The 25,484-nt window shown below is 40.4% G+C and overlaps 1 protein-coding gene across 5 annotated transcripts in view; it reads left to right on the top strand.

Annotated features, from left to right (window-relative positions):
- The window catches only part of grik4 (glutamate receptor, ionotropic, kainate 4), a 278,338-nt gene that overhangs the window by 106,389 nt on the left and 146,465 nt on the right, over positions 1-25,484 (top strand). For all 5 annotated transcript variants that reach the window (XM_056374837.1, XM_056374835.1, XM_056374836.1 and 2 more), the window contains one exon: positions 21,785-21,918. In XM_056374837.1, coding sequence (XP_056230812.1) covers positions 21,837-21,918 — 82 coding nt within the window. In that variant the 5' untranslated portion in view covers positions 21,785-21,836. The remainder of the gene's footprint in view (positions 1-21,784; positions 21,919-25,484) is intronic.

The following is a 25,484-nucleotide window of genomic DNA, read 5'->3' as shown; positions in this document are numbered from 1 at the left end:
AATACAGGATAAGAAGCCAGCAGCACCTGATGACACTCTCTGCTCATTGTGTCAAGGCTGTAAATTGCCTAGAATCAGGTCTTAATCGGGGCAGTGGGATCAAATTAGCTAAAATTCAATTGCGCCCAATTATATCATCAGTGTTATTAAAGACCTTGCTAAACTGACAACATGGTGCTGATGTAAGATTTTGACCCTGAAGGCGATTTGCTGACTGCTCACTCAGGTGGCAACAGCAAAGAGCCTTGCACATACATGAGACTGGAGCCGCTGTCACTCTCCTCGCTGCTGTGTCACTTTTTTTTTTCCAGTTGTAATGGGCCACCCGTATGAGCTAGACTGTGTAGACAAGCTCACTTAGATGTGGATGGCGATGGAGGCAGCGGAAGAGTTGGAAAAGAGATGGAGCCGCCCGTCATGGCTCTTGACAGTCTCTATGTCTCTTGACAGGATCTGCGCAGGTATTTCTGTGTCTGTGCGTATCTGGAGGTGTGTGTTAGGGAGGGGCCGTATGGACCAAAAATCATATCTCGGTATTCTTGGCGATACATGATTTATATCTCTGTGTTTTTTACGAAGTGGGCTAAATGTCCAGTTGACTAAAATAGAGTACAATGACAGGATTTCCTCTCCTGCTTAACAAAACACACAGCTGTGCAAATAACAATAAAAATGTAAACATAACTGCTCATCTGATCTTTTAACTCTCAACCATCTCCAAATATTTGAACCATTGTTTTTCTCTTTACGATTCAGGTCTTCATTGTTTCCCACAGGTTGAGAATTTGCTTGTGGTGATGAGTGGCGTGGCGCGGTGTGTGACTGATGTGCAATGCAGAGAGTCGTGTAGTTTAGAGGGGCAGAATGCAGCTCATGTTATTTTCTGTAGCCACAATTTTACAGATGCCTCCTAAACCGGGGCCGGCGCTGTGTCGCCCTCCGCGCTGCAGGAGAACTTGTGAGCGAGTGTTGCTGGGTTTGCGTGCAGATGCAGAAGGAGAGTTGAGTTGGGGGGGGGGGGAATTGCGCGGACAGTGTGCAGAGAGGAGATGCAAACACTGCCACAGTGTTACAGAAAAAACAACATCGACATCAAACTATGTCGGTATAAATGGTATTGTCTCATCCTTGTTTGAAAATACATTGATATACGGTACCTTATCAAAATGGCGATATACCACCCAGCCCTTTGTCTTCACTAAGGCTAGGCTGTCTTCATTTCTCCAGGCTGTGCGAGACTCGAGAGAAATCACCCCCACTTTTACCCTTCATCCTCTTCTTCTCCTCCATTTCCCTTAACACCTCCTCCGCCTTTATCATCGCCTCTCCTCTCCTTTTGTCTTTCCTTCATCCAATTCTTCCTCCACCTCTTTCCATCCTGTTTTGTTTTGCCACCCGCACACATAGCCTTGGACTCCCACTGATCCATCTGATCTCTTCACAAGTCTCATCTACACACTCCACAGTCTTCTCACCCCTCAACCACCTCTTTGTTCCCCCCCACCCCACCCCCCCCCTCTCAACTTTTCAACTTCCCTGAACCCTGCTCAGCCCCACAGTATTTCCCCACACCAATATCCTAACACCCTCAGCGCTGATTCATCAAGATGCCTCTGCCCTGCAGTTACCTACCCGCAAGCAACTGCACTATATATGAAATAGACATGACCTTTCTTGCTTTTTCAACAAGCAATTATGTTAGTCACGTTTACGATGTACTCTTGAATTACGTCAGCGATAGTGGTAAAAGACGTGTTGGTGTCAGAGCAGTGCAGGCATAGTCATATGTATCCTCTGGTAAGACCTTTCCATGTGAACATTTACCCTTTCCAAGTTATAAGAAGAGGCGGCCTGGGAAATGCAAATTTTGTGAATTAAAGCCGCTTGAGACACATAAAATGTAATCTTGAGAATCACTAGGCAAGCATCCTGATGAAATGGCAAGAAGAAAAAAAAAAAACTCTATTGAAATCTAAAATTAATTTGGCAGGATTCAAGTTAAAATAAATATACACAAATCTTACACAAAAACCCAACCCACATGTCCACACTTTTTTACTGAATTTTTGTGTGTGTTCGCATGGGTTGGAAAGTTGGTCTTTATATTAGTTTTAACCTGAGTGCAACCAAATTAATTTGAGATTTCACTCTCACTTGGATATGCTCATGCACCATTGGACTTTTTACAATGATTGCCACTGGCAATGGTTTCTAATGTGAAGCCAGCTTGATTATACAGCCATGGATGATTCCCTGCCATGTGCATGTCATCAGACTTGGTAGTGTTAGCGACTTGTGTTAGCGTGTGTGTAACGACTCAAATAAATTAGGTGGAGAGGTTGACAAAGGCCAAAAGGCCCCCTTACCAGTTCCATTTAATGGAAATAAGTTATTCACAGGGCTGGATCAAGGTTACATGTCTGTACCATGTATATTACAGAATCATTTTTTTTCAGCGGTTATATTCCAAGGTCAGAGCATAGCACATTGAATAGTCATAAAAGATGAAATGACAGTGGGTTCTGATTATTGTTATCTGCAGTCCTTTAGTATGCCCTCCTTTGTGGCAACAGACGTCCAATGTGTTTTTGTCCCTGAAATACGGCTATATATCTCTTAAAATATGTGGAACCAAGGCAACCTTGAAATTCTCTTCTCTTCTCTTCTCCTCTCTTTTGTTTGATTCTTTCTTTTCTTTGGGGCTGAACCAACAACACTACCATTGCCCAGCATCATTGACTCCGGCATGCACAGAGCAGTAATTAAGCAGAGTAATCCTGTTTCAGCAACAATAAACTATAGCAACCACAGATCACATATCCTCATGAAATGAATCACTGTGAAAAGTATTCTTACACCACCAGCGGCTTTTGCAGAGGAGCAGTACACTGTAGCTACACAAAGATTATGTACATAGCCTCTAGAATATATTCTTCTAAACCACGTACGCTCTCACAGAGGCGTACTTCATTAATCAGAATGTTTATCTTCCTTGTGGTTAAATTGGGTGATAAAAGGGCTAACGCTCAAAGTTGTATACATATCACTGTGCACGTCTATTTGCGCATAAATGTGCGGGTGTTTCCAAATGTTTAAATGCGCCGACTGATGTCAGTTTCCAGAGTAATAATTATGCAGCCTTGACAACAGGCTGTGGGCGCTCTCTGTTCATCAGAAAACTCATTATCTTTCCATCCCTCAGGTAGATTGAGTGAGATTTAGTGAGAGAGAGGGCATTTGTTAAACAATAGCAAAAAAATTTTTGAATTATGTTGTCTTAACATTTTTTTTTTTTTTTTAATCATTTTTAACACTTAAAGCCACAACACAACCAATGTCCACAGTCTCAGGTGTTCTCACTGATGTCTTCTCAGGGCTCTGTGGGCACGTACAAACTTTGCTTTACAGACACTTCCCTGCACCTTACAGGTCCGGACAATTTACCCCTCATTTATATTAGATGTACGGAGATATTACATTGGTGACATCACATAGTACCGCTCAAAACATAGTGCCACTCATAAGTACCACCAACAGAGGTTTAATCAGCCACAGTATCTCTGTGTGCAGGGCCTTTCATTTTAGCTTGACTATAAACGCTGCTGTTTTGCATTTAAAACGGAAACATTAATAACTTGGGTCTGATAAGGTGTTTACACAAAAAATGCTCAATTATCTAGTTAGAAATAATTAAAAAATCCATTGTCGGTGAATGTGCCCTGGAGGTTTAAGGGGTCCACATCGCACTTTTGTAAGGTGGATGCTGAACCACGATTGGCTCCAAAGTGGTTGTGATGTCACAATATCTTGTTAGTACATACACGCCTGAAACTCTCTTTTAAGGTGGAGAAAAACCTTCTAGTGTCTGCACATACATCATTCATTTATCTAAATGAAAAAAAAAAGTGAAAAAGGCAAAACACATCTTTGAGTGGATTTATTTTCATATATAATTTAAATAATATTTCAGAAAAAAATCCCACCCAGTGTGTATCCTCATGTGTCCTCGTGTAGGAGTGAGAACTTAAAGACAAAGAGAGGAAGAAAGGTAACTTGGAAGTGAAAGCCCTTTCTTAAACCTAAAAGCTCTGTTTTCCTCTGTGGGCACAATCTCTAACCTCCCTGACTGTGCTTTATGAATAAGTATTGAATGCAATTCTGCACAGTCTGTTTTTACTGTAGGAACGGGAATCATATCTAGGTTACACCGGAGATCACGGAAAACAAGAAGCCCTTTCTGATATGCTTTATCTTTGTGCTCCTCTCTCTGCCGTAATACACTGCTTTAATTAGTATGCTCAGGAGTGCAGCATGAAGATAAGCAAAACACCTTTCAAAATTACAATTAATTTCAGAAGGTGGTTTTTTTTTTTTTTTTTCTGTTTTGCTGGATGTTTTTTTTCGTCCGGTCGTTCATCTGTCAATGTTTTCTAAACTTGTTTGTCTTTTTCCTTTTTCACTTTCTCTTCTCGAATCAGATCTGGTCTCACTGACACGCAGCTGCCCTCCTTCTGCCGTCCAATACTATTTTTAATGTTCGATGTCAACTGGCTTGTGTTTCAGCGGCTGAATTGCCTGAACACTTGTATACTTGTGTACGGCCCGGAATGGAGCAAGTGGGCAAAACAAGCATGACAGCAGTGGTTGTTTGTTCAAGTACTTAAACTAATAAGTTTACTTTACCTGACATGTGACCTCTTGTCGCCGTGCAAATGATGATGGAAGTAGTCTGATGATGTTGTACTGCCACAAAAACTCTTAGGATGGAGGTCATAGTGAATGCCAGGGCAGACAAAGCTTGTAACTCCTGACAAATGCATGCGTTATTTTGCTTACCAACAGTCAAGCTAGATTTCTTCTAGCACAGAAGCCTGATTTTAATCTCTCTAAACTTTGCCAAGTATGACTTTAAGACTCTATGACTTTAAAAGATTTGTTTATGGATGGTCACATCGGCCATTTTGGAAAGTAACCAGTCTTTTTTGAGGACTTGTTGTCATGCCTGTCTAAACTGTATGCACACCCTTTCTGTCCGTGTTTGATTTGCTGCTCTGCAAATTGGAAAGAAGTGTGAAGAATTGAGGGGATATAACTGTAGGAGGTGAAGAGTTCTGAGTTTTGTGAGCACAAAAATCTCATTCACATCAGCACTGATCTGGATGGAAAACAACCTGGCTGTTGATCAGTAGTGCTTTTGTTCCACTAAAATTGCTCCGCCATGACATTTTGATTAAAGAGAAACATGTTTAATAACTGGCCGTGGAAACAGGAACTGGTTTGGCTGTTGGAAGCAAATTAATTCGTCAAGGTGGTAACATGATTCTTTTCTTGTTTATGTATATTGTTTAGCCTCATGCACCTTACTCTGTCCTTTTGGTTAATGAGTTTTTTACCTTCAGGCCACATTTGTTTATAAGTGTTATTGTATAGAACTGTATTCTAATTGAGCAGCTATTTTCATCTAACACAAGTTGTTTTTCTTATCCAAGTCACGCCTGACCAAGGTCTCGACCGACTTTGGAAGGCAGATAGAGTAAGAGGATTTTCAGATTAATCTAAAGTAGAAACATTCACATTTGCATTTTCTTGTTTATGTAAGTGATTACTCTAATTTTTCACTCAAAATTTCTTCAGGCCTCAGTAAGGAAATGCAATTTTCAATAGAATTTGACTGCTGTTTATGAGTATCACAAATTCTTTGTTTCATTATTGGAGATTTTCTCTCAAAATGCTGTTTTTCACAGGTTTTTTTTTTTTTATATCATAACAAATTTCTTGATAGACTTATTGAAACAAACTCCCTCACCATTCAACCAAACACATGCGCTTAGCCTTAGCCATATAACCATGGCTTACCACTCTGCACCTACCAGGCAACATTATTTTTCTCCTCAGAAAGGCTGCCGCTCCAGTGGGTGAGCCGTTTTGGTCATGTTTTACTCTTGTGACCAGCAGAGATGATGAGATGATTAATAACCACACCATCCAGTTATTTCCCATGTCACCCAACCATTGTGGTGTCCTATCTATTGTATATATGCAAAGAAAAATAAGTGTGCTTATAGGACCTCTCTGCCATTGTGCACATGAACTAGAGCTGTGTCCTTGTTGCAAAAGTAGAGCACAGTGATTTCTATCTGAATCTAAAGCAGCCCTCAGAACCACTTGCACTGCTTTAGTATCTGAATCAAAAAGTTTGCTTTCACATAGCTTTTATTGATGTGTACAGGGTTCTTGAATAATTTCAGAGGTGGTTGAGTTTGGGACAGATACTGAGCCGCTGCTGAAGCACTGTTTGCTGTCTTGCCTCCATTATCCACCACCCTGCAGGTACAAGCCATTTCTCTCACCGGCTGTGCACTGCCACAGAGGCAAGTTAAATCTGTGATTGTTTTCTAGCCAGGCTTCCATGATGGATGACTAGCATGGCTGGTTAATATGATGCCTACACACCATAGCTACAGTACCTCTAAGAACTGTGTGCGGATACGCTGTACTTACTGCTTGGGCTGGTTTCCATCCTCCATTCAGCTCAGTGATGGGTGGCGTACTGAGTGGATTCAATTTAATGTTGGGCATTAAATTGACTGATATTGCAAGAGGCATGTAACCTAAGGTATATAGTCACAAAACGTGTCTACATCTGGAATGTGTCAGAGAATGGCTGTTAAGGCAGATTCAGCAGAACTGGCTGCAGCAGCCTCTGCTGATATCTCATATTCCTCGGGGGGGGTGTTGTTCTGCTCTGCCATCACACATACTAGTTAGGGCTTACTTCATTGGCTGCTCAGACCAACTCCAAATTGATTAATTGAGCTAATTAAGACACAATCTAAGACCCTTTAAGTAGATGTGTGGCTTTTTTTCTAACAATCCAAAAACTAAACTTTCACCTCTCCTTCTTCCCGAGCACATTATTAATGGTACCCTTGAAAAATGAATTCACAGTGGACATTAGCGTGGCAGTATCTTATTAGAAGAATCAGGCATTCTGCCACCGACTCATGTCATTACAGTTTCAGCTGCAGCTACAGAGTAATTAACTGTGGGTCCAAGTGCCAAGACAAACAGCCTTTAGTTAATTACATAAGATACTTGACCCACATCGGCATCATGGTTTAAACCTATTGAATTAATTAATGGACAACAAAATCTACATTCAAAACATTCTTGATCCCATAAGCAAGCTGACTGCAGCAATGACCACCATCCGTCACTGCTTTCATGCAAGAGCTGGCGAATGGATTTCATGCACCTCTGCTCATCGCTTCATGATCGGTCATCTCTGTGCCTTATTACAAACACGGATATGGTTATTGAACTAGAGGAAATGTTGCTGAGGATTATGTGGCTGTGATGATATAATAGTTATCTTATTTCATAGTGCTCTACACCTCATTAAATATTAACAATGTTCACCAGTTTGAGGAGAGCTACATGATTTTGTTCACAATACTGGAATATATGAGGATCTTATGGATGTATAGGTCATTTTGTAATGCATACATAAGAAGATTTTAAAAGACAAACAAAAGCCCCACATACTGAATATGTGCTCAAAATGGATTAACCAGCCAGTGGTTGAGTGCGAGCAGGGTGGCCTGTCAGCCGACTGATATTAATGGGTGTAATTTTGATGTGTATGTCATGGGAAAGTGCTGGGGTAAGAGCAGTGTGTCCTTTATGGCTGTGGCTTTACTCAGCAAAGAAAACAACCCAAGAGCCCATACATATGCCTATAATTGTGGCATTAGAAGGAGGTTTGGCTTGTACCTCATTAGGAGAAGAGCACAGAGGGCCTTAGGGCCTTTCAGGACAGGCGGCGAAGAGACAGACTGACATACAGACAGAGGACAGAGAGACTGACTTCTTAGGCACGTTGGGGATGAAAGTACACTGCAGCTATTTAACTACATAAAACTTAGACACCAACACACCAATTAACACCAAATAACGCACATGCAGTAGAAATATACGTTTGTCCTATATTTGTATGCTACGAATGTACTGATAGTCAGTTTTTTATTTGCCTCCAGATGCAGTTCAGTTAAAGGACCAGCTGTTTAATTAACAATAGCTATGTTCTGGCTCCTGCTGATTATGACTGAATTTTAGCGTGTATGTTTTTGCATTCACAGTGTAAATTTGACAAATTAAGTGTGGTTTAAAATGTCATTATGCTAAATTTTCATTGTTGATGGACACTATTGACCCACAGTGCAGTGCACACGAGAAACTGAGAAGCTACTCAAAGAAGGAGAACAAAATCTCGTCAGTACAAAAAGATCAAGTCTGTAACTCGCTCCACTTTTAAAGGAACACAGTAGCTACTGTGATTTGCTGGTACTGGTGCCACCTCTCCTCTTAATATACAGTATCATATCTAAAAAAAAAAAACATATCTAAGTGTATGCAAATGTGATTCAGATTCTGGAATAGAAAGTGAGATAGTGAACAGGTGTAATTCACAATGGCTTCTTTAAATTTCATCTCATTAAAATGTTGGTGAGGAGGACCAGTTTCAGTCTCTAATGCATCTTGTGACGGCACAGTTCACTATAAGATTGCACCATTCTTGTCTCTGTGATACTCCCTTTTTAATAGATAAGCAGCCATCTTTAGAACAAAAGAGCCTTTCAGTTACGTTTCTTTTACCTTCCATTATGCCTCCCTCCCCTTGCAGGGAAACATTACTTCACTTTCTACAGGGAAAGGACAGTACTATTAATAGAGCGTCTTTTTTAATCTTTGTTTCTCCAGGGGCTGGTAATGAGCACCACTTTCCCATCCCTCATTTCCACCACAGGATATGTCCTTGAGCAAGGCATTTAACTTCCTCGACTGCTCAAATGGAGCTGCTCAGGGGCCAGAAGTTAAAACCTGTGGTAGTACAGGGCAGTTTTCCTGCTTTGAATTTGGAGTAGGGTTCACTAACAAAAGGATCAACGCTCAGCGACTGCGGGGTGCCACTAAGTTTATTTTCTGTATGATGCCTGTAGGTCTGAAACATAATTTCCTTGTCTAAGGTCACTGTAGTGTTTGCCCTGAAACATTATTTGTTGAATTGAGCTGAGATTTAGCCACAACTGGAAGGCTGCAGGTTCACTAACTGCTAAAGAAGATGTTTTTATCAGCAGCCTGTCTGTGTATCATTTATAAATCCTGAATAATACCATCAATTTAATGTTTGCATGAAGGTTGGATGATCACAAAGGAAAACGGGTAGTATTATTATTATAATTTCACTTACGTGGTGTCTCTCCATGCTGCCTCTTAAGCAACAATGAAACAAGTTATCTGCGAGTACACCCATTCGTTTGTGTGCACCACATTTGTGAAGTTAAACTAATCACAGACATAAAACACGTATGCAACAAATGCACCTTGCAGCTTGACCCTTACAGCTGTTTAACCCGAGTGACAAGCTGTTACAATTTGGAGGGACATCGATTTTGAAATCAAGTTTGTTTACCTCAGTGCGTTTCGCCAGCTGGGGATCCGTAGCTACCAGTCTGCCAAGGAACTGATTTTCAGGCTACACCGCCTGTCTGCTTATGACTTGTGTTTCTGCTTCTCTCTCTTTCTCTCTCTCTCTCTCTCTCTCTCTCTCTCTCTCTCTCTCTGTTGCCCTCGCTGTCACAGTGTTGTACAGTATGATTGAGAGTGTATATCCCCCTGGAGCATTCTGTGAGTCTTAGTCATTTAGTACAGAGTGTGAAGGGCATCATACACACTAACACACAGCACACACACACACACACACACACACACACAGGTTAGGGTCAACCACATACAAGTTTGACCTCTGCGCTGTACACACTGATGTAAGTAACAAGACAGTAAAATCTGTGGTATACCGGTATAGCGGTGGAGCACACCGGGAGTGGGAGACACTTGAGAAGAGATAGATCAGATGAGCATTTGTTCCACATCCATTCATCTTTGAATCGGCCCTGCCCTTTTCCCTCTCATTCTCTCTTCTTTCACTTCTCCTCTTACGCTTCATGAAACAACAGTGATTTCTGCCTCTCCACAGGCCACTTGTAAGGTTACCCTGCAAGTGTAATTCTACAGGGCACCTCCAGGAAATTTAAAACTCTGCACTAATCAGACACCATTGTCGGTTTGATCGCAAGAATTCATTATAGCTGATTGTGGCTCGTGCTCTTTTGGTTCATTGAAGTCTTACATGCCTAAAAATTATGCAGTTAATTTAGATGGAGTGTAAGCGATTGATAAATTATTGGCATTGTGTAATTTAAAGGAGGTATTTGTATGTTTTGCTATTGCTACATAGCCAACGTTAGCATTAACAGCTGTTTACTTACCAGTCTAGAAGACACGTTCGCCCGGAGGAAAGCAATGCTGATTTTTTTGGTAGTTTTGCTTCGATTTCTATCACTTATTTTCTCCTCACTGTAGCGTCGAGTCTGCCCTGAAGAAGTGGCACTGCTGAGAGGGCCTGTTATAACATCTTGTCTTGTAAATATGATTCATACTGAACTTGCCACATTTCTTCTAGACTGGTATTAAATAGCTGTTAATGCTAACGTTGCATGTGTAGTGATATTAAAATCTTTCATATGGCACCTTTTAAAGACTGACTTTAAATGTGAAGTCATTTGCCATATACTATATTAAGTACTTATATACTGCGTATGTATGTTTTCCTAATTGGGTGTTACTTGAGCAAAGCTTGTGTGCCATATTTCATGTCAGTGTCTCAATTGTTTTTTACATGAAATGAACACAAAGCAAATCAAGTTCATTGCTGGCAGGTTTCCACCTTTCATTAACACGAGAGAAAGAACAGACTCTTCAGTATTTAAGCACTTAGTGTTGATTCCTGCTGTTGAAGCTGTGGAAGGTTTTTTTTTAATTAAAAAAAAAAAAAATTAGTATGAAAAAATAAACACACCTTTTTAACCTTTTTTTCATTTTAGGATTACATTCACCCTGATGGTACATAGACTTTTTGTCATCATGCATCATCTAAAAATGTTTTACAGAATATTATGAATTGTGGTGATGGAAGTGGAATGGGAATGTTTGTGGATCCTGGGAAGAGCAGCATTACGTCTGTACATTTCCCCTCATTGAGATAGCTATCGATTAGCAATTTGTTACCTGCCTGAGTTATTCCCATCTGCTTGTGGTGTGACTGGCAATAAGCGAGCAAGAGAAAATGGGTGGATGCTCTTGATAGCCTGCTCCTCTCCTCTCCTCTCCTCTCACTGCTTTAGATGGGTCATCCTTGCAGACTGTATGAAGAATGTATAAATTCACTGTGGTACAGGGCTGATGGGTTAATAAAAATGGTGCGCATACTGTAATGACAGCTTGTCAACATATTCTCATAACTGATTAACAGATTCACTGATCCTGCAGTATGATAACAATGAGTTTGAAGATGATGTTGGCAGGCCTGAGGTTGCAGTTTTTTTGTCTACTGAAAGTAACACTGCAGTGTTTAAGTAGCTTGAAGACGGTGCTCACTTTGACACTTATTTATGTGGGGAGATTATTGAGGCTGGGACTTTTCAACCTGCAATTAACACAAACATCTCACATCATCATTTAATTAGAACTTCAAATTATCGTTCTTTAGGGATGATTCCACTTTACCCTCCTGTCATTATAATGGGGAACCATTCATTGCTAAACCCTGAACAGCCTGTTGGAAAAAAAAGTTTTACAACTCCTATCAAAATGCTGTTAAATATTAATGTGCTGGGCTCACCTGAGATCCTTTTTGACTAGGCCCTTTTTTCTGCTCCTGTATCTGTGAAGGTCATTGCATCATTTTTTGCCATATTTTCACTATCTTCTCCTTTCATTTTCAACTTTGCTCACCATTTTTACAACATCACTGTCATCATACTGCTTTAAGAATCGCTTTCCCATTTTCAGACTGATTTTACCGATACACAATTCTGTTGTCTTGGACTTTCTACCCACATGAGTTCCACATCTGAATGAAAATGATATGTTTGTATATTTAATGCCAGCTCTTGTTCAGCGTCTTGTAAGCAAAGTAGAGTGCAACAGTCATAATGTGTAAATGAGAGTATAGTGCTGTACTACACTGTAAATGGGCGTTATGGGTGAGTTAATAATCGTGTGTCTGAAAAGTGTGTTTGTCAACTGCACATTAAATCTTGACACTGTCACTGTCTGTAGAGGACAAAGGTTGGAGGCTCCTCCTGTTTGCCTCCCTCAGTTAAAAACAGGCACATTAACTGACTTTGAGACTGTAAGCAGTCTGTGTCTAGTACAGTAATGCAGTGTTGGACTTGCATGCAGAGTAAGACTCCAGTTCTTTCATGATCTTGAGTTGCTGGTATGTAAAATGAATTAATAATGTCTATGAATTGGCCAGTCAGTTTCTATGCTATAGTACTAGCGAGTTTCTCTCTCATGGTGAGCTGGAAGTGCTGATGTAGAGCTGCAGGATGGAAGGGTTGATTCAGCTACTGTAACAAAGATAGCAAGTATAGTGACAGACAGAACAATGGTTGCCTGTGCCTCAGATGAAGACACTGGGGACAATTGTACACTTATTGTTATACATGTTTAAACCCAGCAAAATATGGATGGGTGAGCCATATTTTCAAAATCATACAGTAGTATTAACGGTAGTTACTGTGTTTTTCCTTCCAGCCTATCATATCTGCATCGCATCACTTGACTGCCTGGTTCTTTTTTCTAAACACACTATGTCTACTGCCTTCTTGTTATGTTTGCGTTCAGTTACTCTCACCCTGTAGCCTAAAATCTTGGACCAAAAGTTTGTGCTTCTGGGAGAGCGGGGTTTTCTAAGGTGGAAACCTATTCCGGTACAGTTACTGTTCAAAGTTTAAATACTGCGGAAAAACATAGAAAAACTCGCAAAGCATAGTTCAAGTCTTCACTAAAAGATTGCTAAATAAACCACCTCTGCCAATTCTACAAAAGCCCCGGACTCCTCACCAGTCAGCAGATTTGAGGAAGCCTCTTAGATTACTGTACTGTAAGCGTAGTTTTCTTGGACTTACTACTCTTAGATATTCTGATTCAATTTCATGAGCTGCTGCAACAACAGACCAGACTAGTTTCCATCAGCCTTGTATTGCCCCCAACAGGGATTCCGCAGAGATTTGGTGTTAATAAAAAGCGTGTTTACTGCTGGGAGATGCTGGTCAGCCTCGTGCTGGCTGCGAAAGTCCAGTTCATTCCAAAGCGAAAACTCTCAGGTTGTTTCACAGAACTGAACAATGGAGCTGTAACCGATATTTTCCATACACAAATACCTCCACCTTCTTCTTTGTTGACTTCATTATTTTACCTCGTGTCTAGACATTTCAAACAGACAGACAGACATTTGCTTTGAACTGACTGCAGATATTCATCCGAGGAGTACACATACCACATGCATATTAATTTTCTGCAGCTTGTGACGGTCTCTCAAACCTCCTTGAACATCGGTCACACATCACTTATTTCCATCTACAAGTTGCTTTTGTGCCAGTTCCGAGACTCCCAATGCAACAGTACATGAATATATGCAAATATGCGAGTCTCATTATGCATTTGACTTGCCTTTGGTTCAAACTGTCAGCTTTAATGGGCCATTTGCAATTGAATTACACAACGTTTGATGTGTGATTGACAGTTTTGATATTTGGATTGTGTAAACTGTTGCTCTGACAGGCAAGTCAAACAGCTGTCAGACCATCCTGTTCTGTCAATCGCTGAGCTTCCTCATCTTTGCCCGTTGACACAGCGCAGACAACCTCACGATCTTGATTGTCAAACCAAGCCGAGACCTCTTATTGTGTTGTCTGACAGGATGCTCTTATTGGGCGAGGAGTGGTTATTTTGGGCTTTGTTGATTGGGCTAAATAAGAATATGAGATTTGGTTAGAAAATAATAAAACGTTGAGAAGTTGAAGGTGCGCCGACACAGTTCCTCGGGAGGAGATTTGATCAGTTTGAAAAATGGTACTTGCACCCTTAGCTCAAGTTTTGACCAACGGACCTTCAGCTAACTAGTTAACATTCACCAGAACATTAAAGCAGGTGTCAAAGCAGGTGTCAAAGCAGGTGTCAAAGCAGGTATTGTGCTTTTGCAAACAATGGAAAGAAGTGCAGCAGCAGTTTTTCAGTTTGTGTAATTTGGTTTTGGTGATGTCTGATTTTGCCTCTCTATCTGTCACTGGATGATAAAGTCAGGAAAGAGATTATAAAATGATTCTATTGTTGCAGCAGATTTTTATTGTCGGCAATTTCTGCTGAATGAAATTATAATCAAATCTCGCACTATTTTCCAAGAATTCAGTTTTTGCAAACGTATGAGATGAGAATCAGTATTAAAACCAGACTGGTGTCACGGGACGCAGAGCGAATTGGTGCTGTTGCCAGAAAGTCAACATGATTAATATTTAAGGTCAGCCTTGGTGCCAGTTAGTCAGTCAGTGAGCCATTACCCCCCATCAGTATGTGTGAAGTGAGGGTCAGAGCAGAAACGGATGTATTTATAGCCCTTTGCTCTCCCCTGAAGTCACAGCTGCTCTCCCTTTATATTAGTTTACTCCCGTGCAGGTCTGGATACCCACCTGTAATAAAACATGGCCACTATATTTGTACGTCTTACTGCTCCAACGGTGTATCACAGCTCGCTGCCAAAACCATATGCTTTGTAATAAGGTGTCTGTGAGGCTTTGATCTCCAGGGGTGTGTGTTCGTGTGTGCGGGTGTGTCATGTAGTGTAGTGGTTTGATCCATACGCTATAAATCTTTCTCACACTTTGTTTTCTTTTTCAAGCAGTTTTCATCTATAGATGCAAATATGCTGTATATACCGCACATTTCACAGTCACACCGTGACAACAGAGAGCAGAAGGCTGAGAATTGAGAATGAGATCGAGGAAAAATTGTTGTATTGCTTGAGAGTGTCTGTTTTCCTCCGCACGCTGTACAGACACAAAGGCTTATTTGTCAAGTATGACACTGATACTTAGCAGCAGGCTGTGCTGCAAGACTGTCGATGTCACCCTGTGGCTTTTATGAAAATGGGATTTAAGCAAAAATTATTCTCTGTGTGTGGACCAGTTCAAGTGGTGTAAGGCATATAAATAATTTGTATAAGGGAAAAATTGCCAAACGTTGTTTTCTTCTGAACCAAAAAAACCTCCATTATCAGTCCTTCCGATATTTGCCAGTCTTTCAGCTGAGAAAGAATGACTGCAAATTTGACCAATCCCCACATTATTCCTACATAATTACTACCATCTCTAACCTATTTATGTCTTTTGCTTATCATTACAGTTTTTTATTTATGACACTAACTGCACTAAAATATTAGTTTTGAAGATTTAGTTTGTTTCTCTCTGCAGCTAATTACATGTTTTGAGCATTGTGAGTTCTTTAAAGCTTTCTAATATTGACTGACTTTGGGCCACCAGGGGAGGGAAGAAGCATAAAAACAAGCTTTGGCCATGGCTAATATGCTAGCAAACAGTTGCATACACACAAATCCAACAAACATGGAGCAATATTATTATCACATTCTTCAGTATCTGACAGTAATAACACATGTTCAGATTCACTGTGTGTTTTTCCCCCTCCACCATATTTTGTCAAAGTCTGATAAAGTCTTTCAAGGGACTGACTTACTAGCCTTAATTTGAATGAAGAAATTACAGTATACACTCATTATTATACTGTATACTTCATCTGAAACCTTTCAACTCTTTTCAAAACCATGTTAGGAACACACTGAAATTACACTGCAGTCTTCGTTTCAATGAGTTCATCTCTCCATCTCAGCCTCCACTGGTTTTTCTGTGCGCAAAGAAACAAAAGGAGAGTTACAATAGCAAGCATTTTCTTTCACAATCCTCAGCCTATTCAGTATTCAGAAGAGGCTTATAGGGAAAATGCAATGGGTACAACTCTATACAGTATGATTGCCTGTCTGTCTACCTATTCATACCAACTCACTGTAAAGGTAATCTGTGCTATTGTGCTCTTCATTCCCCCACAATCCAGTCTCTGCACGAGGACTTTAAAGTTGTAGATTTTGATGCTCAGAAAGAATCATCACAGCTTTATATTGTCGTGAAGTTTCTGTCCAGTGTGTTAGCGTCGTGAGGACTAAAAATATCTAGAAGATACTGCAGCTGTCGCCGGTCCGGACCTAGCGCCTAAGGTTTATTTATTAGGTGTTAGGTGGGATGCAGTGTATGGACAGAAAAACCTGTCTTACAGGGAAACAAAATAGTTAAATAAACTGTTGGCAGGGATGTTTGGACTTGAGGCTTGAAGGCAGTGAGTTTAAAGAGGAAGACTTTTCTGGGATAGAAAGCCTAAAGAAAAAACTGAGGGAGGAGATCTGGAAACTCAGATCATGTTATGCGTCCACATCCCTGCACAAAATGGGAGAAATTTCAGTGGAAAGTTAGAATGTGATGAAATTTAATTAAAAATAAATCAAACATACACGCCGAGTGCGCTCTCAATTGATTTGCAACACACATTGTTGCTACATATAAGCTCTTTACTGGCACATATTTATAGAAATGTATAGATACCTGCTGCTATACCTTCTGTTTTTCTTTCTTAGACTCACAGATTTTACTCCAAACATAACATGTTTTGAAGGGACAGATTGAATTTCAGGCCTTTGTGTTACAGTGCAGTGGCAATACAGTAGTAGAGCTATTCAACATTTTGTGTTTATGTTTCCCAGATCTGATGCTAAACTCAGATTTATGTCATAGGTTCAGGAGTGGTGAAAAACAAGGACAATCATTTAACTCAATTTTCATTTTGCCTGTGTATTGAGCGTATTGGAAATTCTGTTGAACTCTAAGACAAACAAGCTGATTTCACTGAAGAGCCATTAGTGTTACAGATTGCAGTGCCTATCAGTCTGAAGCCTGCCGAGGCTTTTGTCTACACTCAGTGGTGATTTCTCCTGTGAAGCCTGCTGCTACATATCTGAGCTACGATTGGCATTGATTTGCCATAGTTACCTTCAAGGGTATCGAATCGGCTTTGTGTATGCTTTTTTTTTTCAGTTCCCAAAGCTGTATAAAAGAAATAGGGTCCCATTTGTAGAAGTGGTAAAGCTTTCAACTGCTATCTCAGTGATGCGCTATCTGAGTCCATCAACTGTGCTGCAGTTCTGTGTGTTGGGTATCAAGCTAGTTTCAAGAAATCTGTTCCGGTTGACTCTTCCCTGTGCTGCTGCACTAAAACATGTACTCTGGGTTATCAGTTGTTATTTGTACGAAAGCATTTTACATTGTCTAAAACACACCGCTCTCGAGTCAGGCTAATTGAACAATAAATGCAGTAACCCACCTGTGTATGTAATGATATAAGCTGCAAGGAATTTTCAGTACACAATTAATTTCAGAACGGGCCTCTCATTTGATGCTGTTTTTCTGTTTTTCTCCTCTTCTGAGAAACCTTGGGGGAAGAGTTTTGACAGCTGTTATTTGCATAGTTTTACTAGAAAATGTCTGTGAAATGATCTTGATGTGTTGACAGTCTTATCCCACTGTTCCGCGGGCTCTCTCCGGAGCAATATATTAGTAAAGTGGTGTGAGAACTCACAGTATCCGTCTTATTGCCCATCACAGGCAGTGAGGCGCCAAACGTTACCTATAAACCAACAAAATAAACGGTAGGCAGATGAGATTCTGATGTAACCACTTATTTCACATGGCCGGTTCTTTGATGTTCACATCGCAGAGGTTCAGGGTTTGATTTCCTCTTGCTAATGTGGGTCATTAATGCCGAAACAATCTCCATTGCCAGAAAAATCTGTCAAATATTTATCCGAGACAGATGTGAGACAGTTGTGTTACTGCTTTATTTTTATTCCTTTTAGTTAGTGCTGCAGTGGTGCAATAGCAGCCTGGGTGAATCATTCCAGAGTGGATGGATGATTACAGACAGAAAAACACAAGACACAGGGTAAAACAAGGACGCGGGCACAGGACAGAGTGCATGTCTTCAATTCCCCATCGACATTTACATATTCAAATCAGTTAGTTGAAGTGATAGTCTTGCCGATATTATGTTTACAAAATATACCATCACAACTACAGTGCACAACAGACATTATCTGAGCCTATTCATCACATGGGATGCTGCTTTAGCTGTATAGATGTAGTAACAGATAAAGCATTTGGTCCATTTATTTCATGGATTCTACCTTCAATGGACATAAGTGACATCAAACACATTTTCCCCTGACAGATAAGTGATTCAGGAGATATAGAGAGATGCTCGGTCATGTTGTTCATCAAAACACAACAACAAGAAATAGGTTTTCTGCTGAGCTTGTGACGTCCTCTGCGTTACTGATCTGCTGCTGAGACTCAGTCGGTACAAGTACACACTAAAACCTATGAGGGCATATCAAAATGAAATTAAACAAAACCAAACATTTGGTTCCGCAGCTCAAGAGAGGCTGAACACTTTGTGAAGTCCAGATGGCCAGACTCTCCAGGTAAACACTACTCCAAATCCAGAGACCACCTCCTACCTCAAGAAACAAACGTGCCAACATTTCTTAAATAACCAAACAGGTGCAAACACAAAACTTCCTCCTGATTAAAATGACTTTGTGGCTACATTTGCACCTCTGCTGGCTTTGTGCCTGTATGAAAATAGAATCCCTGGACTATTGAGCCTGGCTGCACTAACCTTCCTGTCTGCTATCGTCACAGGTGTACTGTCTGACATTTGGATGCTTTGTCCTCCAAGCACCTAACATATCAAACTGGCTCACTATATTTGGCAGGATGAGACTAAAGAGGGTCTTTGTTTGTCCTGTCCAAAGTAAAGACTTTAATACAGTTCCATTCTACTTGCCAGTACAATATAGTCACTCCGGTTGCACTGACCTTGTCACTGACCCCTCTCAGCTTCTTAGTAGAGTCTCTCTACCTTGAGAGCACTGACAAAAGACAAGACACTGCCCTCTATCTTTTACCAGAACCGCCTGCTCCTTTGCTGCAGTACATAAAGTGGCGAAACCTCAATGAACAGAGAATAGGACATGCATTTATAAGTCATGTAAGAATCACTTCAATGAATCCTGAGATGTTAAAATAGGAACAAAAAAATATGACAATACTGTTTTTCGGTTTTGCACTCAGAATGGTGTACTCAACTTAATGACACTACCCTGTACTTCTGGTATGCATTCAGCGCATGCAAAAGACTGCCAGACTGATCCGTGGCAATGCTAGACTGCAAATGCAACACTAAAAAATAAGTTTACCTAAACTGATATTGAATGACACAGTTTCTCATCTTAAATCTGCAAATTGGCCATTTGAGGGTCACATAAACAAGTTGTGAACATTGACAAATCATCACCTTTTAAGTTAGTATGGTAACTTGTTAGCAAAGACTTGCTTATTTATACATCCAGCGGTTATGGAGCATTTGGAGTCATGTTGCTGTCCACCTGGTAAATGCTAGTGCAATATGTACTTGGTATTAGCTCGGTTTTTGGTCTCCACCAGTTCCTGATGGAAATACCTGAGGGGAGCTGCAGATTTGGCCGATAATTTTCCGCAGCTTCCTCACTACAAGCGTCTCCTTTTACATCGTCACTTTGTTTTTACATTGTCTTTTGATACATTGTTATTATAAAATAGTTAATTTCAAACTTCACATTGGTTTATCACTAAGGCTAACACTGTATAAATGTAAATATGCCATAGCTCCACTCCAGTTATTGAATTTGCATGTTAGTGGAATTTTTGAGTGCAATGAATGGAATCATAACCACTACCAAATCAACCAAATGTTGAAACTCTATTTCCTTGTTTTCAATTAAGCATGAAATGAAAGAGCTCTGTGGTGTGAGCCCAGGTTTTATTGTATATTGAGCAATTATCCTGAACAAAGACAAAATCAGTCAAAAGACATTTCAATCCAGTCATCATGTTTGAAGAAGCTTGGTCTTAAAAATGAAATACTCTTTGTATTTCCACACCTGGAGAATATGTGCATGTTTGTCCTATCCTCCTCATTTCTCTTCTAAATCCTAGAGGGGAGTTTTTTTTTCAGTTTTATAGATGAGATGCTTTTACTCTTCTACTGAAAGTAGGACCAATACATGTATCCATCATGGGTTGAATTGTGGGTCAGTTAGGACTGCGGAGGACTGATTTCCCTCTCTGAAATCTGTGATAAATACAGCACCTGCACTTAAAGTATTACCAGGACTAAGAGCATAATGCACCCCCTCCAAAGTCCCCAGTGTACCTCATTATCCTCAGTGCTGTGGGTCTAGTGAAGGAGATCTAGGACCAACTTCTCTCTGATTTACCATCCCTACAGCACGTTCTCTTTTCCCTCCCACCATTAATGTTTAAACTCCATGCTCTTAAACTCATCATAGTATGACCGAAATGAATAAGCAGAAGAGGAATCACTGAGTCAATTCATTACGGGAAGTTAAGAATTGACACATGGGACACATTATCATAGTAATACCTTTTACATATTGTACTTCTTGACTTCTTCTTACTTCTTTTTCAACGTTTTAAGCCTTGGGCAGCTTTTTGAAGGAATGACATGTTATTGAAGCTAACCCTCTTTGTTTTGTCCAGAAGAGCATGAAGTGCAGAGCAGCATATGATCTGATACGTTGGTTAAATTTGGAAACAGAGCTCAACAGTTGCCCTGCAGCCTTGGGCAACCACATTTGGACCAAAATCAAATATTTTTTGTGCGGTCTGTTTCCCCCTGTTGGTCAATCATTTTTACTACGAAAAAAAAAGGGGGGGGGGCTGCTTTCTTACAATCCTCCACCTGAGTGAAAGAGAGGCTGCTGTCACATTGATTTACTCAGATGGAAAGAATGAAACAGGTGAAATAAAGGGTGGGATAAAAAAAAAAGTCAAAACAATGACCCATCAACATTACTGAATAACCCACAGCAGTAGATCAGACACTGATGCTGCTGAACAGAGGAGAGGCACCTGGAAAAACAGGGCACAGAGGACACCATGCTTCAGAGTATGGACGCAGCAAGCAGCAGCCTTGTTTTTCTATCTCAATATACACTCTAGGACAATGGAGGCCTAAAAGTTGGAGAAGCAGCTTGTGACTGGAAAGTTACCACTTTGATCCCTGCACTGCCAGCATAAATCTGGGTAGAAGTGTGAGAGTAATGCTTGCCACTCCCAAATTACCACTACTGAAGCACCCTTAAGCAAGATAAGAAACAGATGAAGAGAGGGAAGGCTTGGTAATTGACTCAAGTTCAATGCAAGGATTTAAAATAAAGTCTAGCTTCAAGACTTTAATCTGGGCAACTTTTCTGGTCCAAATACAGCACACTAGCAATATGTTATTGCAATTGCAATAATGCAATTCAGAAGTCATATTATTTGCGTTTCGGCTCCATGCAGGAGAGACTAAGGGGATGCCTCGGAGATTAACATCTTTCCATCTCTCACACAAACAAGTGAACAACAGGAAGCAGATTCGCTCTGGCCCAGTAATACAGAAAAAAACTGAAATGAGGGAAGAAAAGTCGTCAAAAGTCCCGTGGGCCTCACATTCACTTAGCAGCAGTTTCACACTCTCACACTAACAGACTCCCAGCATGCAACAAGAGAGACAGATAGACAGAGCAAAGGAGAGAGAGAGAGAGAGAGTGCTGTGTGTCTGTAGGTTTATCAGTATGCTGCACAGTTTTGGCTTACATGTGTCCCTCTTGATGTTGGTTGATGTATAAACGGTGTGCTCTCCTTTGTATGTTTTTCAGGTGGCTGTGACAGGGGCACCCCCGGGGCAGGACCCATGAGGAGTCAAAGAAGATGCTCACAGCCTGGGCGCTTCTGCTCTTCTTAGCCATGTGGGTGAGAAGCACCTCTGGTGGCCCGCTCTCCTTCAGAATAGGTAAATCGCAAGAATAAACCGCAATAATGCACAAAACTTACTGCCTACACATGTTGACCCTGGAAGTCTTCTTTCTTATTGGTTTAGAGACATTACGACTCTCACTTGCAGGAAATTCATATGGATAAAAGGATTTTCTCATTCATATTAACTAAATGAATAAATTTCAATTTTTAATCATCAAGTTTGAGTTTGAATGTAATTACTATTGAAATGTCAGCTCCAATTCAAAGAACAGTCGAACTTCATGGGCTGTCAGGGGAAAATTGGCTGAAGAAATTCAATCAAAGTGTTTCCTGTCACATATGGCTTTAGGTATCAACAGGCTAAAAGAAAGTCACAGCACCAAGTGGCTCGGAAATACTCTCGGCCAAGCTGAGACAATAAATGATCCTCATTTGTTCCAAGCAGTGTTGCAGAGAGAAATTCATGAACTATCTGTTTGTGTAGAGTTTTATCATTTTAGGCTATGCTACAATAGACATTGATAACACCCAGTCAGTTTGGGAATTTAAGAAAAAAACCTACCTGTTTATTATAACTCAGAATGGCTGGATGGAGAAGTTTAATAATGTACTGTACATACTGTACGTTTTAGTGCATGTTCATTCGTAGACAGTGGTACAGCTTTGACTGAAAATTAAACCATAATTAGCTTGAAACATTCGGTTATCTGACAGACTCTTACTGAACATGGAAATGCAAAATATTTAATACAAGTTTCCATCAGAAGACCGTGTGGTTTGGATATGATAGGTCAGCTGATAAGTAGAGTTCTCTGTAAGTCACTTTTTTCTTTAATTAGCTGTAAGGTTTTCATGTTTCACTCTCATGTAATTAATCTTCCTGTCTTTTTTTTTTTTTACCATATATTATCACAGAACTGTTAATTATAACAACACTTTTTTCTCAAAAGTCTAATAGAGATTAATCATTTTTACCAGTAGCGCAATTTGTTGCCAACTCGTTGAATATGTAACCATAACCATGATCTCAGACTAACCGCATTACTACCCCTAAACTGACTCTTTTAATCATAACAATTGCCTTAATATATTATCTTTAGCCCACATGTTCAAAAATCAGTATGCTGAAAGTCAGTTTCACTGCCACAATATACCATTGTATCATATATCAGGATTGTAAGTTGAGTATGATCACTGGGCCGTTTTAAATACAGTATGATCAGTATAATTTGGGGCTAAATGAATGCCTGCCTTTATTATGCAAGCAGCTGAAACATTTCATACAGTGACGGACACAAAGTCAGGCAGAAACCACAGTGATATTCTGCTTCTGGAAATAGTGGCAGATCGGTGGACCAAGGTTGAGACTGACTGTACTTTGCATCTTAGAGAGCATGGTTCAAAAGTCTCATAACCTGGCAGAGTCTGCTGAGAACCAATGGGAGTTGTTCCTTCTTGTTAATATTCTCTTACAGTCAGCAGGTCTCTGACTCGCTGTCACGAGCTCCCCGTCTCCCAAAAGTTTGACTGACTGTCTCTTCATTTATGCATAGACCCCTCGTCTCAGGTGGGAAAAGTGTGTGTGTGTGTGTGTGTGTGTGTGTGTGTGTGTGTGTGTGTGTGTGTGTGTGTGTGTGCGTGTGCGTGTGTGTGTGTGTATGTGTCTATGTATAGAGGTAAGGATAGAGATTGATAATGAGATTGATTCTCCCATCGTTGTCTCTCAGTGGCTGGCTTTAAATTTATATCACGGTTGTCAACTTTCAGAAACAGCTGAGAGTGAGATTTCTCATCGGGGGAAAAGGGTGGAAGTTAATGACACAAAAGCAGTTACAAATCCCCATGTGATTATTGTAACCATTAAGCAAACCCAAACAGTGCGTTAAAAATGTGAAGATTTCTTGATGCAGAGCAGAAGTGAAGTTTTAATTATAGAAAACAAAGGATAAAATAATAAATATATAAAACGAATAGTTTGCCTTTGTGAAAACTAGTCTCTTCTGCTGTGATGGATTCTGTTCTCAATGTGACAAAACTACAATGCGCATTTTCTGGAAAAATAAGTTCCAGTAGTGATGAAAAAAATTGTTTACTTTAACTGAGAACAAGTCCCAGTTTTACAAGCTCATAAATGCATATTGGAACTTTAATGCAGCATCTCTCTGATCTTCCCCTCCTCTTCTTTCCTTCTGTGTGAGAGCAATAAGTCTTTTTATCCTCCCAGTGTTTTAAACCTTGACAAAACTCAGCGTTAGTTCAAACTGTCATCTTTGAACAGTATCAACATTTCTTATTTTTGAACAAGACGTTTTTTTTTTTTTTGTTTCCTCTGCTGTCTGCTCCCTGTCTCACAGCTCTGCTACAGCACAGCCACGGTTTGCAGAATGTGTTTGGTGGTTTGGCATATGATGCCCCACACAATCTTCTGTACTTTGAAAACACAGCTTCAGAGTTTATGGTAACAACAGTCACGACCAAGAACAAATTATTTTTTTCTGTGGACTAACAGCCCCAGGTCTCTGCTTTCTGTCTGGATCCTTTACCACCCTCCACCTGATTATATAAAAGCACCTTCACAGCGGTGGTGGTTTATATTTATCTCAGTCATGTTGCATCATTGATGGATAATTAGGCGCTTGGTCTGATAATTCTAATGTCATCTGTGCACAGAACCAGTCTCTTTGCCAGTGTACTTTCAGTATGCATTTGTGTGTGCTCTATTTGTGTGTGTGTGTGTGTGTGTGTGTGTGTGTGTGTGTGTGTGTGTGTGTGTGTGTGTGTGTGTGTGTGTGTGTGTGTGTGTGTGTGTGCAGTACAGGGCATGGATATGCACAAGCACAAGCACAGGCACACACACATTTCAAAGCACACTAAGGCACGCAAACAAACACATACCCCCAAACACCACCACAAACTCCCTGCCATTTGCTCTCCAGGAGATGGTATTTAACATGGCTGTCCCTTGAGTCCTGCCTGGCTGGCATAATGTCACTGTCTGGCCTTCTCTGAATGTATCAGGGCCAAAAACAACCTCCCACCCCTGCCACATTCCCCGCCAGGACCAGCCAGCAGCCAGCAGCAAGCTTAGCGTAGGTGAACTGAGAAACTTCTCTTTGTCTCTGCTTTGTTGTTTGCAAATCCGTGGAATAAAATGGACTTAAATTTGCAAATTAGTTCAGCCAGATGATGGCATGCATGCTAGGTCTACATGCCATCTTATGACATGAAGGAAAGACGGGAAGATGGGTGCGTTGCAACAGTGGAACAATCTGTAAATTGCCATGTTGTTAGAAGCTGTTGTAATGAAAGATTAATTGCGGAGGTTTTGACCTGAGAAAGTATAAATAACTGAATTAGCTTCAGTTTTGCTTCTCAAACACCACAGAAAAACGAGCTTTAATTAATCATGAGCAGCATAATTCAGTAGATGAGATCAAAGAGAAAAACACATAAAATGTCAAACACAGTACGTAATGTAAAATCAATTCACAAAATACCATAATGGAAGAACCTGTTGTTTAGAAGATCTCTTCAGACATGGGGCTGCAGTATATAGGTAAAACATTTAAACATAAGAGATAGTGCACAATATTACATGAA

This window comes from Seriola aureovittata, chromosome 4 (genome assembly GCF_021018895.1).
Source record: "Seriola aureovittata isolate HTS-2021-v1 ecotype China chromosome 4, ASM2101889v1, whole genome shotgun sequence".
Taxonomy (NCBI): Eukaryota; Metazoa; Chordata; class Actinopteri; order Carangiformes; family Carangidae; genus Seriola; species Seriola aureovittata.
This window is presented reverse-complemented; position numbering and strand designations above follow the sequence as displayed.